This window comes from Ursus arctos, chromosome X, assembly GCF_023065955.2.
Source record: "Ursus arctos isolate Adak ecotype North America chromosome X, UrsArc2.0, whole genome shotgun sequence".
Classification (NCBI taxonomy): domain Eukaryota; kingdom Metazoa; phylum Chordata; class Mammalia; order Carnivora; family Ursidae; genus Ursus; species Ursus arctos.
The window spans coordinates 10846554-10859651 of NC_079873.1; the positions used below are offsets into that span (position 1 = coordinate 10846554).

Genomic DNA, 13098 nt, shown 5'->3' on the forward strand with positions numbered 1-13098 from the left:
CTTGAGAGATAGTAATAAATTGTTGTTTTAAACCATAAAAGTTTTTGGATTGTTTATTACACAGTCATACATTACGTGAACGACAGTCAAGTCTTTTTGGATTAGAGGCCACTTTATCTCTTTTTTTAAAATAAATATTTTATTTATTTATTTGAGAGAGATAGAGAGAGAGCATGAGCAGAAAGGGAGAAGCAGACTCCCTGCTGAGCAAGGAGCCTGACTTGGGGCTCTATCCCAGGACCCTGAGATCATGACCTGAGCTGAAGGCAGACGCTTAACTGACTGAGCCACCCAGGTGCCCCCATTTTATCTCTTTGAAGTGACTTTGCAAATCTATGCTCTAATATGCTATATCGATATTATAGCGCATTTTAATTTCCAAATTCTTATAAGGGGAGCATGTATGTGCATATATGTTTCCATATATGATCTACACACATCACTTAACAACTATATATGTATGACAGTCACATAGATAATTAAAATAGACAATATTTACTCAAGCTATTAATTATTTAAATGTGAATGACATTTAGAAACCTTAGAAGGTAATATAGGGACCCATCTTCATAATGTCGATATTGATACTTTTTATATTACAAGACAAAGATAGCAAAAATTATAAGGGAAAAATGAATTAATTGTATCATATTGGTAATATAAAGAATATGAAAAGCCACAAATTGGAAAAGATATTTGTAAAACATACAACTAGCAAAGGATTGTTAAAAAATCGATTTTACACAGGGGCGCCTGGGTGGCTTAGTCGGTCTGACTCTTGATTTCAGCTCATGTCATGATCTCGGGGTCATGGGATTGAGCCCCATGAGTGTGGAGTCTGCTTGAGATTCTCTGCCTCTGCCCCTCTACTCTCTCTCTCTCTCTCTCAAATAAATAAATAAATAAGTAAAATCTTAAAAAATAATTTTTACACATAAATAAGGAAAAGGAAACAACCTAATTGAATAGTTTTCAAAAGAAATGTATTTCACAGGTAAAACACAAATGGTCAGTAAACATGTTGAAATGGTACTCAAGGTCATTCGTTAGATAAATGCAAACTAAAACCACAATGAGATGCTAGTTAATAGTCTCCGGATTGGCCAAAATTAAAAAGTCTGATAACATCAACTGTTAGTGAGGATATAAAGAAATTGTAACTTTCCTATACTATAGTGAGGGTGCAAATTATTACAACATGGTAGGAAACAATTTGGCATCATCTTAAAAAATTGAAGCTGTGCATACCTTAGGACTCGATAAATTTTCTTCCTCTAAATATGCATATGTACACCAGAAGAAATGTATAATAATACTATGCAGCATTATTTATCATAGCAAAAACTCTGGAAACAACCCAAAAGTCTATCAGCAGTAGAATGGATGGGTAAGTTATGGAATGCTCACAGAATGAAGCAATGTAGTGTGAAAATAAATGAATTCCTGCTATGTGTAATAACATAATATTGACCAAACAAAGCAAGCCACAGAAGAACACAATCTCATTCAATTTAGGTACAGTTTGAAACAAGAGAAATTAAACAATACGTGTGTGTGTGTTTGTGTGTTAGAATAATAAATCAAAGCAAGAAAATGGTAACAAAATAGTCAGGATAAAAGTTAATCTAAGGGAAAGACTATTCCACATATATATTTTTATAAGTATATATATTTCACAATATACCATTTTCAAAAAGCAATGAATACGTCAATTAGCAGTGGAGTTGATTAGAAATGGAGCATAGGGGCGCCTGGGTGGCACAGCGGTTAAGCGTCTGCCTTCGGCTCAGGGCGTGATCCCGGCGTTCCGGGATCGAGCCCCTACATTGGGCTCCTCCACTGTGAGCCTGCTTCTTCCTCTCCCACTCCCCCTGCTTGTGTTCCCTCTCTCGCTGGCTGTCTCTATCTCTGTCGAATAAATAAATAAAATCTTTAAAAAAAATGGAGCATAAAAATAGAAGTCTGAGAGAAAAATCAAATCCCAATCCAAGAAATGAATAATGAGAACAGATAATATAAATATTCAGTTTCACAAATGGGTATTATGAAGTTGGAGATGGCTCTGTCGGTCTATTTTAGAGAGGTTCTACTCAACTTTTTCACATTTCAACCATTCAGTAAGATCCTATTAGTCTAACTTCATGTTTATCATGAAGCCTTCCCAGGCAGTGTGCACCCATAGAAGCTTATACACTGCTTAGGAGACATGGGTTACTTGGCAGCTCGATAGCTGTATTTTCATCCTGGTGTGTATGTCAGGCTCTTAGGTGTTATAGAGTTAGTATGTCACCTCCCTAATTAGTAACATACTTGGGGCACTGACAAGATTAGTTTTGTGGACCTGCCAAGGTAAGAACCAGAGTCTATACTGTGAAGAATACATAGGTGAAGGTTACCTTTTGAAGCTCTTGAGTGTCAGTAAGCTGATTTCCTCAGATGATACCCTGACCGAGAGACCCACTTCTATAGTATTTATTTTTCTTATCTTCACATATACATCATAAGTCTCCAGAGGGCAGAAATAATATCTTATATTACTTTACCTCATCTTCATAGACATATACAGTACTTTGTAAATAGTAAATGCTTAATTATTATTTGTTGACTGGATGATTGGCAGGACTGCTGATTACATATGCGCTACCCTGTTAGCATCTATGCTATGCTTTACAACAATAATAAAAATGTCATCATTGAATATAACGAATGGAACTGCCCTACAACTACCAAATGCTAGTTATCCGCAGATGTAAAACTATTGCTATCGTTCAAGTTAAAATAATTCACTCTTTTAAGATCAGCTTCTTTTCAGCCTTCTGTGAACCAAGAGGCATTTTATGGGGAGGGGAGATAAACCTTAATAAAATCAATAACAAAACTTTAAACTCTGAGAACTCTTCGAAGGACATTTTCAGCAAGGTTATCATGATAATGAAGGTGGGGTTGAGGCAGTTTTCATGCCAGTTGCAGAACCTAGATGATTCTAAGACAAGTGATACTGTAACAGTCAATCTTACTATTATTCATTATTTTCATTTTTGGAACTGTAGCAAAGGAAGAACCTTTCTAATACATTCAAGTGAGATTACATTTGATTTATCCTCCAAATTATTGTTTGCCCTCTTGATGTTTATGAAAAGAAATGCTGCATTTCTCACATTAGCCAACAGAGAAGCAATCACTTGTATGAATCATCGCTGGAAATAGAATTGTTTCAAGTGCTGGACACATTTGTGGTCTGTGAACACTGAACACTAATAAGCAGGAGAGTTCCAATCCTAAAACAATTTTTCTGACTTCTAAGTAATTTAATCCAGAAATGCTCTGGATAGACATCCAACTGTCTGCATGGAACCTGGAAGAAAAGTGATTCCATATTAAAACTTCATGGCGTTGAAGCTTGTCTCTCTGCATGCTGAGCATCTATCCATTCCAAAAGATAAGGAAGAGAGAAGCAAAATGGATTTCTAAAAATGAAAGAGAATAAATGCAGGGCGAATCAGCTCTTTGGCATCCTTGCTCTGTGGATAATGCTGACCATTGAAAACTGCTATAAATTCATCAGTACTAGTGCTTCTGGAAGCCTGCACAAATCAACATGAACTATGCTTTGGTTTTCACCTTCCATTTTAAATGCCCATCCTCCTAGCAAATTATTTAATCCAACAAAGTGGGCTATAGAGCCCCTACATTTCTAATGCAACCATTGCAAGGGGATAAAGAACATACGGGCCAGTGAGTGAGCATGAAAGTTGAGAGCCATTTGTTGACCCTGCAGTGGTAGCTTAGAGATCGGACTTAAGAGATAGACTCTCTACCTGATCCCTGAGATATTATATATAGTCAAACAATGGCAATCACTAATCTCACAAGCAACATGATTTAACAGATATCATAAAGACCACACGTCCTCATGTCATAGGATTTTCTGATCCAGAAATTCATTCTGATCCAGGGTCCCATAGTGAGAAAGGGTCTGTATAGAGCAAGAGAACTCTGTTAAAATTCAGAAGGTGCATTTTATCAAGATGAAATTTACTTCATTGTTCTCTGTGAGGAAGCATCCTCAAGAAAGTAAAGATTTCATAAAACAACTTTTTGCCCTAATTTACCTCAAACCTCTGCTTCTTGGGTGGTGTCAATTGTAAATTAACAAACCCTTTCTTAATCTCTAGTTAAGTGAAGGAAAAAACGTCCACATTTGAGGAGGATCATCTCTCTGCAGGAAGACCCATAAGAGTTCACAAGGAAACCTGATGTAGGATATTGATATATTAGACATCTTTGAACTCTTTCCCTAAGGAAATCAACTTTGAGACTCTTAATGGACTTTTCATTTGTCATTTGTGGGTAACTCAATATAATGGAGACCAAATGCCCTCAAGAAAGGGACACTTACTACAATGGAATAATAAATGTAGTGATTAAAAGTAGTTTAAACATAGGTATATAGTAGGTTTTCAGTGACTTCAAAGATAAGATCAATCATACATACGATGAGAAATAAGTCTGCTCACTTGGGTAGTAAATATAGAAAGTATGACTTTGTCACTTAATAATCATGTGACTGTGGGAAAATTGATCAACGTACATGAACTTTAGATTCCTCATTGGAAAAAAATGGTGATTAATCATCGTTCTGCCTACCATATAGTATACGTATTTTGAAAACTGTTAAGCATTGTATGTTAGAAGTTTGTCAGTGTTAGTAAATGATACTGATTTTCAAACAATGATGTTCATAAGACATGTCTCTATTTGTTTATATCTATTTAGGATTTTTAATATGTAGCATGATACAGACCAAATATTGTATATTGATCTTTATGACGTTATCAGATGGGTCAGAATCTTCTCACTGCTCTGATAAAAAGAGTACAAAACGAGGGTGCCACATGCCTCAACTAGTTGTAATTTGGTGATTTAGAAGCATAGGTACATTCAACTTCAGGATTCTGTTGCATTGCATAAAAGACCTTTTCTAAGCTCCTGAGACTTACTGTGTTTGAAAGTGGAACTGCCCAAGGGATAAAGTCAAAACACGAATTTTAGCAGTCAATAGATGTTAAGAACTGAGATTAGAGCCTAAAAACACATCCTCAGCTATGATTTCATATGACTTTCAAGAGTATTCCATATAGTAGTATTTTACACAATAATATTATCATCTGTATTTTACATATAATGAAAATGAGGCTCAGTGGGATTAAATGGCTTACCCAACATCACATAATTGATCAGTGTTAGAATTGGAACTGGAATCAAGGATATCAGATTCCTAGTCTCTTACTTGTACTTTCATCTCATGCTATAGACTCATTAGCCATTGAGCTTGGTTTCCTTTCAAATAATCATAGTTCCTCATTTGTTGATTCCCTGTGACAAATAATTTTTGACAAAATAATACATATTTAAGTATACTGTTTTGTTTAAGCAGCACTTGTGGATGCATTTTAAGAATTGTATCCTAATCATCATCAAAACCGTTGTGATTATTGTCAGTGTATTATCAGTGAATGTATGAGGATATAATGATGGTCTAATACAGATGCTATCCTTGTCCATTACAAAGCTCATTATTTAAGCAATTAACCATACATATGTATACATGCAATGGTGACAAGCTCTTTGACTCAGAGTTGCTGAGTGCTAAGGAAGACTATTATAGGGAGAGTTGACAGGTCAGGGAAGGCCTGAGGAAATAACATTTGGGCAGAGATTTGAAAAATAAGTTGAAATATGGGAGGCATAGGCATTCCTTGGGATTAAGCAACATGGCAAGCATGAGGAACTCAAAAGACACCAGTATAGCTATAGGAGAAGAAATGAGATGAGTAGGGGACGAGATGCAGGACAATGTAGGCATGGGCCAGACCATGTGGAACTTTAGGTCACATTAAGTAGTTTTTTTGTTCTACCCAAAGATCAATAGAAAGTCATAGTGTTAGTATTAATCAAGGGGTATGATATAATCAGATTTTGATTTTTAAACAACCACTCTGGCTAGAGTGTATAGAATGAGGTGGAGGAGGATCAGCTGTTGGTTCAGATAGACTAGTAACGTAACTATTGCTACAATACAAAGAAGGAATAGGAAGGCTCAACTGGGGTTGTGGAGGTTGAGATGGAGAGAAGTGGACAGATTTTGGAAACATATGAGAGATGAAATCAATAGGGTTTGGTGAAGAACTAAATATGGTGGGTGATGGAGAGGGAGTCTTAGAGATGATGCCTTGGCTTTTGGTCGGCAACAATGAAACATGCACAGTAAAGTAGGAATGGATTTGGAGGAAGTATTAAAAGTTTGGTTTTGACATGGGGAATTTGAGGTGCCTTTGAGACATCCAGCAGGAATTGTTTAGGAAGCAACTGGATGTACAGGTTTGGATAGAAATATACATTTGCGTGCCATCTGTGTAAGAGGGTAATAGAAGGTATGGGCATGCAAAATATTGTCTAGGAGAGTATAGTATGAGAAGAAGAGAGTACCTAGAATCTAGCCTTTAGAAAATCTAACTTTTATAAGCCAGATAGAGTAGGCTATGCCTGCCAAAAAGACAGAATAGGAGGCAAGACAGGAGTACACTGTATCACGAAGTCAAGGGAGGAAGGTGCTTCAAGAGAGCAGAATGGTGGTTGCTGGGGACAGAGAAGAGGGGGGAGTTGGGGAGTTGCTAATTAATGAGTACAAAGTTTCAGTGATGCAGATGAATAAGTTCTAGAGATCCACTGTACAATATTGTGCCTACAGTTAATACTGTATTGCAGACTTAAAAATCTGTTGAGAGAATAGATCTCATGTTAAGTGTTGTTACCACAATAATATAAAAGTAATTTTTAAAAAAGAAGGGAAACGAGACCAATAATGTTAAGGGCCATGGAAATGTCAAGTAAGATGACAACAGAAAAAAATCCTTTGGCCTTAGTTACAAGGAATTCATTATAAGACTTAGTGAGAGCTGTTTCTGTGGATTGATAGAGCTGGAATCCAAACTGAAAAGAGCTGAAAAGTAAAATGAGGAGGCTAGGATGCCTGGCTGGCTCAGTTGGTTAAGTGTCTGCCTTCAGCTCAGGTCATGATCCTGGAGTTCTGGGATAGAGTCCCACATCGCATCCGTATCAGGCTCCCTGCTCAGCAGGGAGTCTGCTTCTCCCTCTGCCTTTCACCTCGCTCGCACACACACTCTCTCTCTTTCTCTCAAATAATAAAAATAATATAATAAAAAATCTTTACAAAAATGAGGAGGCTAGACTAGGTCCTCTTTAAAGTCCCTTCCAACTTTAAAATAGTAAATGCTGTGATTTCATGCTGTTGGCCAGAGCCTCTCTTTGTCACAGGTTTCCCTACTCACCCTACTCCTAGTTAATAAAAAGACTCTGCCATTGAAAGTAATGATTTGCAAAGACCATATTACTTTAAGCATCATTACAATCAAACAAACTTGGGACAAATCATTCTCTTCTACGTTTACATATATATTTTTTCTTTTGAAAAGAATCTTGAGCACAAAAAATTCTTATATGATTTTTCCACAGCATCAGTTGAAGAAATATATTTCCAAGAATTGGTTTTATTTTTTGGGTCAGGACTGCAGGGATAAAATCAGGTCTAGAGTTTCCATGTGGATGAATTTGGAAGTGAACAGACTCGAAGCTACAGTCCAGGGATGTCTCACACTACACTATACTATTTTCCTTTTAAATTGAATCACCTTTTCTGGGCTTTGAGAGCTAAAAGAACACATCCAAAGAATTGATTTTGTATGTAAGCAGAATGCTTGGGCACTTCCTGCTTTTCATCTAAAGAGAGGTTCCTATATTCTCACTGTCTTGGTAGGACAGAAATCTGATAAAAGGTCATATAGATCATTGCTACTCAAAGTGAGATAAGTGGACCAGCAGCATCAACCTCAGTTAGGAATGTTAGAAATGCAGAATCTGAGGCACTGCCTCAGACCTACTAGATCAGAATATGCATTTTAACAGGATCCTCAGGTGATTTATATTAACATTAAAAGGTGAAAAGAACTTGCAATTTTTTTCTCAGAACCTACTTTTTTAAAAATATAGAATCCTTTGTTACTCTGCTATTTAATTAATCCAAGGGCAGATTAGTCATTTATGGACTAAAAACTAATCATTTTGTTTTAAAATTAAGACCTGCAGTAGAGTGCCAAGGTGACTAACGAGATATATTTTACAGGTTACTCACCCAACTCATGGTAGAACATGCATTTTTCATTTCCCCTTACCAGAAGCTGCCAATCAGTTGCATTGAACTATTTACTTTTCCTCTTGTAGTAATAATAATATTTGTAAATTTACTTTGAAATAGCAGGATTACCTGTCATGCTTTTGTATAGGATTTATAAACTTTCACTGTTTTCTGTCTCCTTAGCCAGTTTAGGAGAACATCTACACTTCATTGCATGGCCCTCCGTGGTGATTAATATCTGGAATGGACAGATGAAAACTCAGCCCTCAATCTCACCCTTCCTTTCTCTGTTTGTTACACGAAGCCCTACTCCAACCTTTAATCAAGGCAGAAAAAGATTGCTACTGCCCCCTGCTGGCCTGTTGTATTTTTCCTCCTCTACAAATTGACTTGAACAGGACGCCCAAGGATTTTGAGCCACTGAAGAAAGCTCAGCGGAAGGGACTTTCCCTAGTAGAGAGGTAGAGATCCTTGGGGAACAGGCGGCTAAAATCAAACGAAAACACACAAGGGGCGAAGAAGGCATAAAGGGCTTCTAAATTAAATTATTGATCCTCATGAACCTTTTTTTGCACACGGACTTGTCTATGCCAAGGGAATGTCCCCTCCTCTTCAGCACAGGACTCCTCTTTTGCCTCTAGGCTCCAATGACAAGGAGTGAACTACCCACTCCCCTATTATAATTTCAGTACTCTGGATTCTGTTTTCTGCTTCCCCCAACTTCCCTTTCCCACTCCTTGACCGTATTCCCTTTTCTGCTTCAAACTTCCGTCCCGCCCACCCACCGACAGACTCTCATTTCTAAGGGTCAGTCCCTAACCTCCTTCACCCTCCTCATCTACCCTGACCTCTGCTCTCCCCTGATTGTCATCGCATCTCCCTTTAGCACTCTTTCGCTGAACAGCAAGCCACTCTTTGCCTTTGAACATCAGGCTTGTCCCCTCTTGAATGCCTCTCCCCGACCCCCGCCCCAAGCGACTGAAAAAGGAAACATGCGCACTTCAGAGCTAGGAGCTGTCCGAGTGCTGAAATTTATAGGCTGGGTAAGATCACGTCTCCCGTCTCTTTCTGTAGCTCTCATTCCAGCACAGGATCTCAGCAATTTTGCCCTCTTCCCCCGTGCCCACTCCAGCGCGCAGAGTCCTTTCTTTTTTCTCATTTACAACTTCTTTTAAAAAGAGAACATTTTCTAGAGAAAAGGGATTTGCTAAACAGAAAGGACATAAAACAAAAGCCACAGCAACCCGACTTCCAGCATGGCATTGTCACCAGCCCCCTTTGCATGGTGATGCGATTAAGGTAGCGGCATTTTTATTATTCAGGAAAAGCAGCTGGGGAATCCATCAGTTCTAAGGCTTTGTCTTTCCTTGGTTCACTGATGGTCCTGAGCCCCGGTTTGACCTGACCATGATGCCTAGGACTGGCACTTCTTGTTTTTTCTCAGCAAACTGTACAAACCCAAATCTCTTTTTGATTTTCAAGGAAACTAGATTCCTGCCAGATTTCGAATCTGGACGATAAATAGATACTTTGTCCTAGCTTCTTTCTGGAATAATTTCGGGGATATTTTCCACAATCATCACAGAAACAGGAATGAACCGGCAGCTAGTGAACATTTTGACAGCCTTGTTTGCATTTTTCTTAGAGACAAACCACTTCAGGTAGGTGAAACGACTTTGCATGCTGATATTTTCCCCATGAAAACTGTTTAAAAGGGAACGTTTTATACATTTTTTATCTATTTTTCTATGCCCCGAACCATATTATTTTAATTTTATAGAGGTGAGTTAGATTTCTTTTGTTCTTTTAAAAGGCGTAATTATGGTGGGAGGGTGGTTAATTTTCACAAAGGCAAGTTTTTTGATCCATAACCCCACTCTATGTATTTCAACACATTTTCACAGGCAATGTGATATTAAGGAAGTCTAATGAGTTGCATGCTCTTTACATTTCTATATAATGATTTTTTTTTTTGCTTTCAAATTCTTCTTAAAGTCATTTAAAATGATTATTGGATGCAGTGCTTCTCATATGGTGCAAGTGATTGGATTAATTTACAAGGAGCATGCTCATTTTATATAAAATATAAAAGAACCCTAATTCTTAGTCAACTTGAAACTTCTATTGTATTTCAGCAACTAGATGTATACTATGAGCACTACAATTCAGGAAATTTCTTGAAACATCAAAAATATTTAAAATCTCATTTTACCACTATGTTCCACTGCTCAGTATATTTGGAAACTGAATGTCTACCAAAATTTAATTAATATGACATCTTTGTATTTATCTATGCATGAGAAACAGACTATGCATAATTAAAATAAGTAGGAAATCATTATTTGCATGTGTGCATTTTCTACCTAGTTTATAAATTATCGAATCAGTTTATACTTCAAAGTATCAGATGATTACCAGTAAGTGAAATAGCCATCCTAATGGCAGAGGTTCTAAGACAACATAGAGACAGGAGATGTTCATACAACAAAGTGTAGGACTCTTCATTTAATTTTCACCAAATTTTATGGTATTTTTTCACAGAACCAAGAGAAATGGAACATATAGCTAATGTTATGAGTACTGGGAAAACCCACTATTTTCCTTTCAGGTTCACACCTACTATGATTAAGAAAAACTGTAGGCTGGGTTTCATTAGAAGCATCATCACCATCATCATCATCATCACCTTTATTACCACCAACACCACCATCATAATTAAATAATACTTGATTAATCAGGTGAATCTGCATATGGGAATGTGAGTATTTTTAGATGATTGTATCCATTTTTAACTCCTACCAAATGTTTAAATCCTCTTTGTACTTAATACTTTGTATTGAATACTACTTTGAAAAACTGGCAAAAATGGGGTGTTTTTCTCAGTGATAGAATTAACAAGATTATTTGTTAAACTATTAAAAACAAAGCTTGTAAAATATTATGCTTTAGGGAAGAAATTGACAGTCGACCACTATGTATTGTGAAAGAATTCATTTCACTACAAACCAAATAGGCTCTTTTTATAAGCCCTTTAAGGAAAATGAAAATATGAGAAATTTTCCAATCAACATTTAGTGGTTTTGATAATGCAGAAGAGAAAATGATTTAGAAGTTCTTTTTCATGAATACTTTACTGGAGAGTGAACAATTTAAATGCTAATATATAAATAACATCTGATAAAATAACAGAAGTACAGACACACTTATTGTTGACCTATTTTAGAATGAAGTTAAATTTCCAACTGAAGCTTTTCTTTTAGACAACGCATGGAAGATTATTAATAGCTGATAGCTGGAATAGAATCCAGCAGGTGAGAAAATAAGCAATGGAATAATTAGTTCACTGTTTACTTTGTTCTGCCCATCTTATTATATATTTCTAATAAAAAGTAGAGGACTTATATTAAGGGCTAAAATGCTGGAAGAATTGTTTGAGAGTCATGGGGGAATGATTTTAAGACAATCACATTTTAGACATTATCATCTTCGTTTCTCTGATGAGTCTAGAAAGAAACAGCTTTAACTATATGTCCGTAAAATCTACAACATAAGCTATGCATGTTGTATCATCTTAAACATCTTTATGGCTATAGTTTGGACATCTGGGAGATATGACTCAGGATTTCTAACTCTCATCATTTAAAGTTAACTTTAGAGAATGTACAAATTCAGAAGTTGACCAAAGAGTTTGTAATTTTCTTTTTCTTCTTACTAACATATCACATATATTAACAAAATATGATGTCAAACATACAGTGAGCCTTAGTTCTCAGGCAATGAGAATGGAATTGTTGCTAAAAAAAGTTAATGATATGTTTAGGACGGCTTTATGCAAAGACCATGACTCCAGGTCTGGAAAACAACCTTCGCAGACCCTATCACCTTCAGATTTCTTGGACAAATTAATGGGAAGGACATCAGGATACGATGCAAGAATCAGGCCAAATTTTAAAGGTAGGTTCCATTTAAATTTACATGAAGCCTGTGGGAAATCTAGATGTTTGAATAATCTGAAATAAGTTTTAAGGGCTTTTTATTATAAAATGGTATAGTATTCATTTCATTTTGGCATTCTTTTCAGCTAGCCAATTTAATAGTTTAAATTTTATATATTGCTTGCCACTTTTGAAAACTTTCCTCATTTGTATTCTATTCCACAAAGAAAACTAACGTGAGAGATTATTGCTACATTCCCTATTTTATCTTAAGTGGGAGTGTGACTGGAAATGAATCCAAGAGTAAATGATGGATTTGACTTATATGAGTGTCTACCAGGATTCATACAAGATTCAATGATTATTCAAAATCTTTGGTTTTCATTTCAAATACCTACTCCCAAAGTGAAGTTTAAATCTCAGTATAAAACAAGCCATTTTACACACTTTCAGGCCTCTCTCATTTTTCAACATTGTGGCAAGAGACTCTAATTGAATACATCAGAAATTTTTGGTTTCCTTGTGTTTAAACATTTTAATTGTTCATTTGAAATTGTTTATCTAAAATTACCAAAGATCATAGAATTGTAAAGTGCACATGTCAAAGATGGTGGATACTTTCTTTGTTCAATTAGAAACAAACCAAAAAGTTTGATGTTTTTGTTTATTTAATGTTATAAAAATGTTATTACTCATCTGTAGAAATTACTTTTCATCTATTTGGTTTATTTTTATCCTAAATAAGAACCAATTATTAATAAATGAATTATTTTGATGCTTTAATTTTTAAATACATTTTTAAATGACAATTGCATTTTATCTTGTAATTTAACATAATGCACTGTGGAGTGTTTATATTATTTTATAAAAGAAGAATCCTATAATATTCTAGATATTATGTTGTAATTCCATTGCTTTGGTTTTGCTTATTAGCGATTTAATTGGATT

The 13098-nt window shown here is 35.9% G+C and overlaps 1 protein-coding gene across 2 annotated transcripts in view; it reads left to right on the plus strand.

The window, feature by feature from the left end:
• Nucleotides 1-9808: 9808 nt before the first annotated feature.
• Nucleotides 9809-13098, plus strand: part of GLRA2 (glycine receptor alpha 2) — a 174540-nt gene continuing 171250 nt past the window's right edge. For both annotated transcript variants that reach the window (XM_026478106.1, XM_026478107.1), the window contains exons 1-2: nucleotides 9809-9876; nucleotides 12036-12169. In XM_026478106.1, coding sequence (XP_026333891.1) covers nucleotides 9809-9876; nucleotides 12036-12169 — 202 coding nt within the window. The remainder of the gene's footprint in view (nucleotides 9877-12035; nucleotides 12170-13098) is intronic.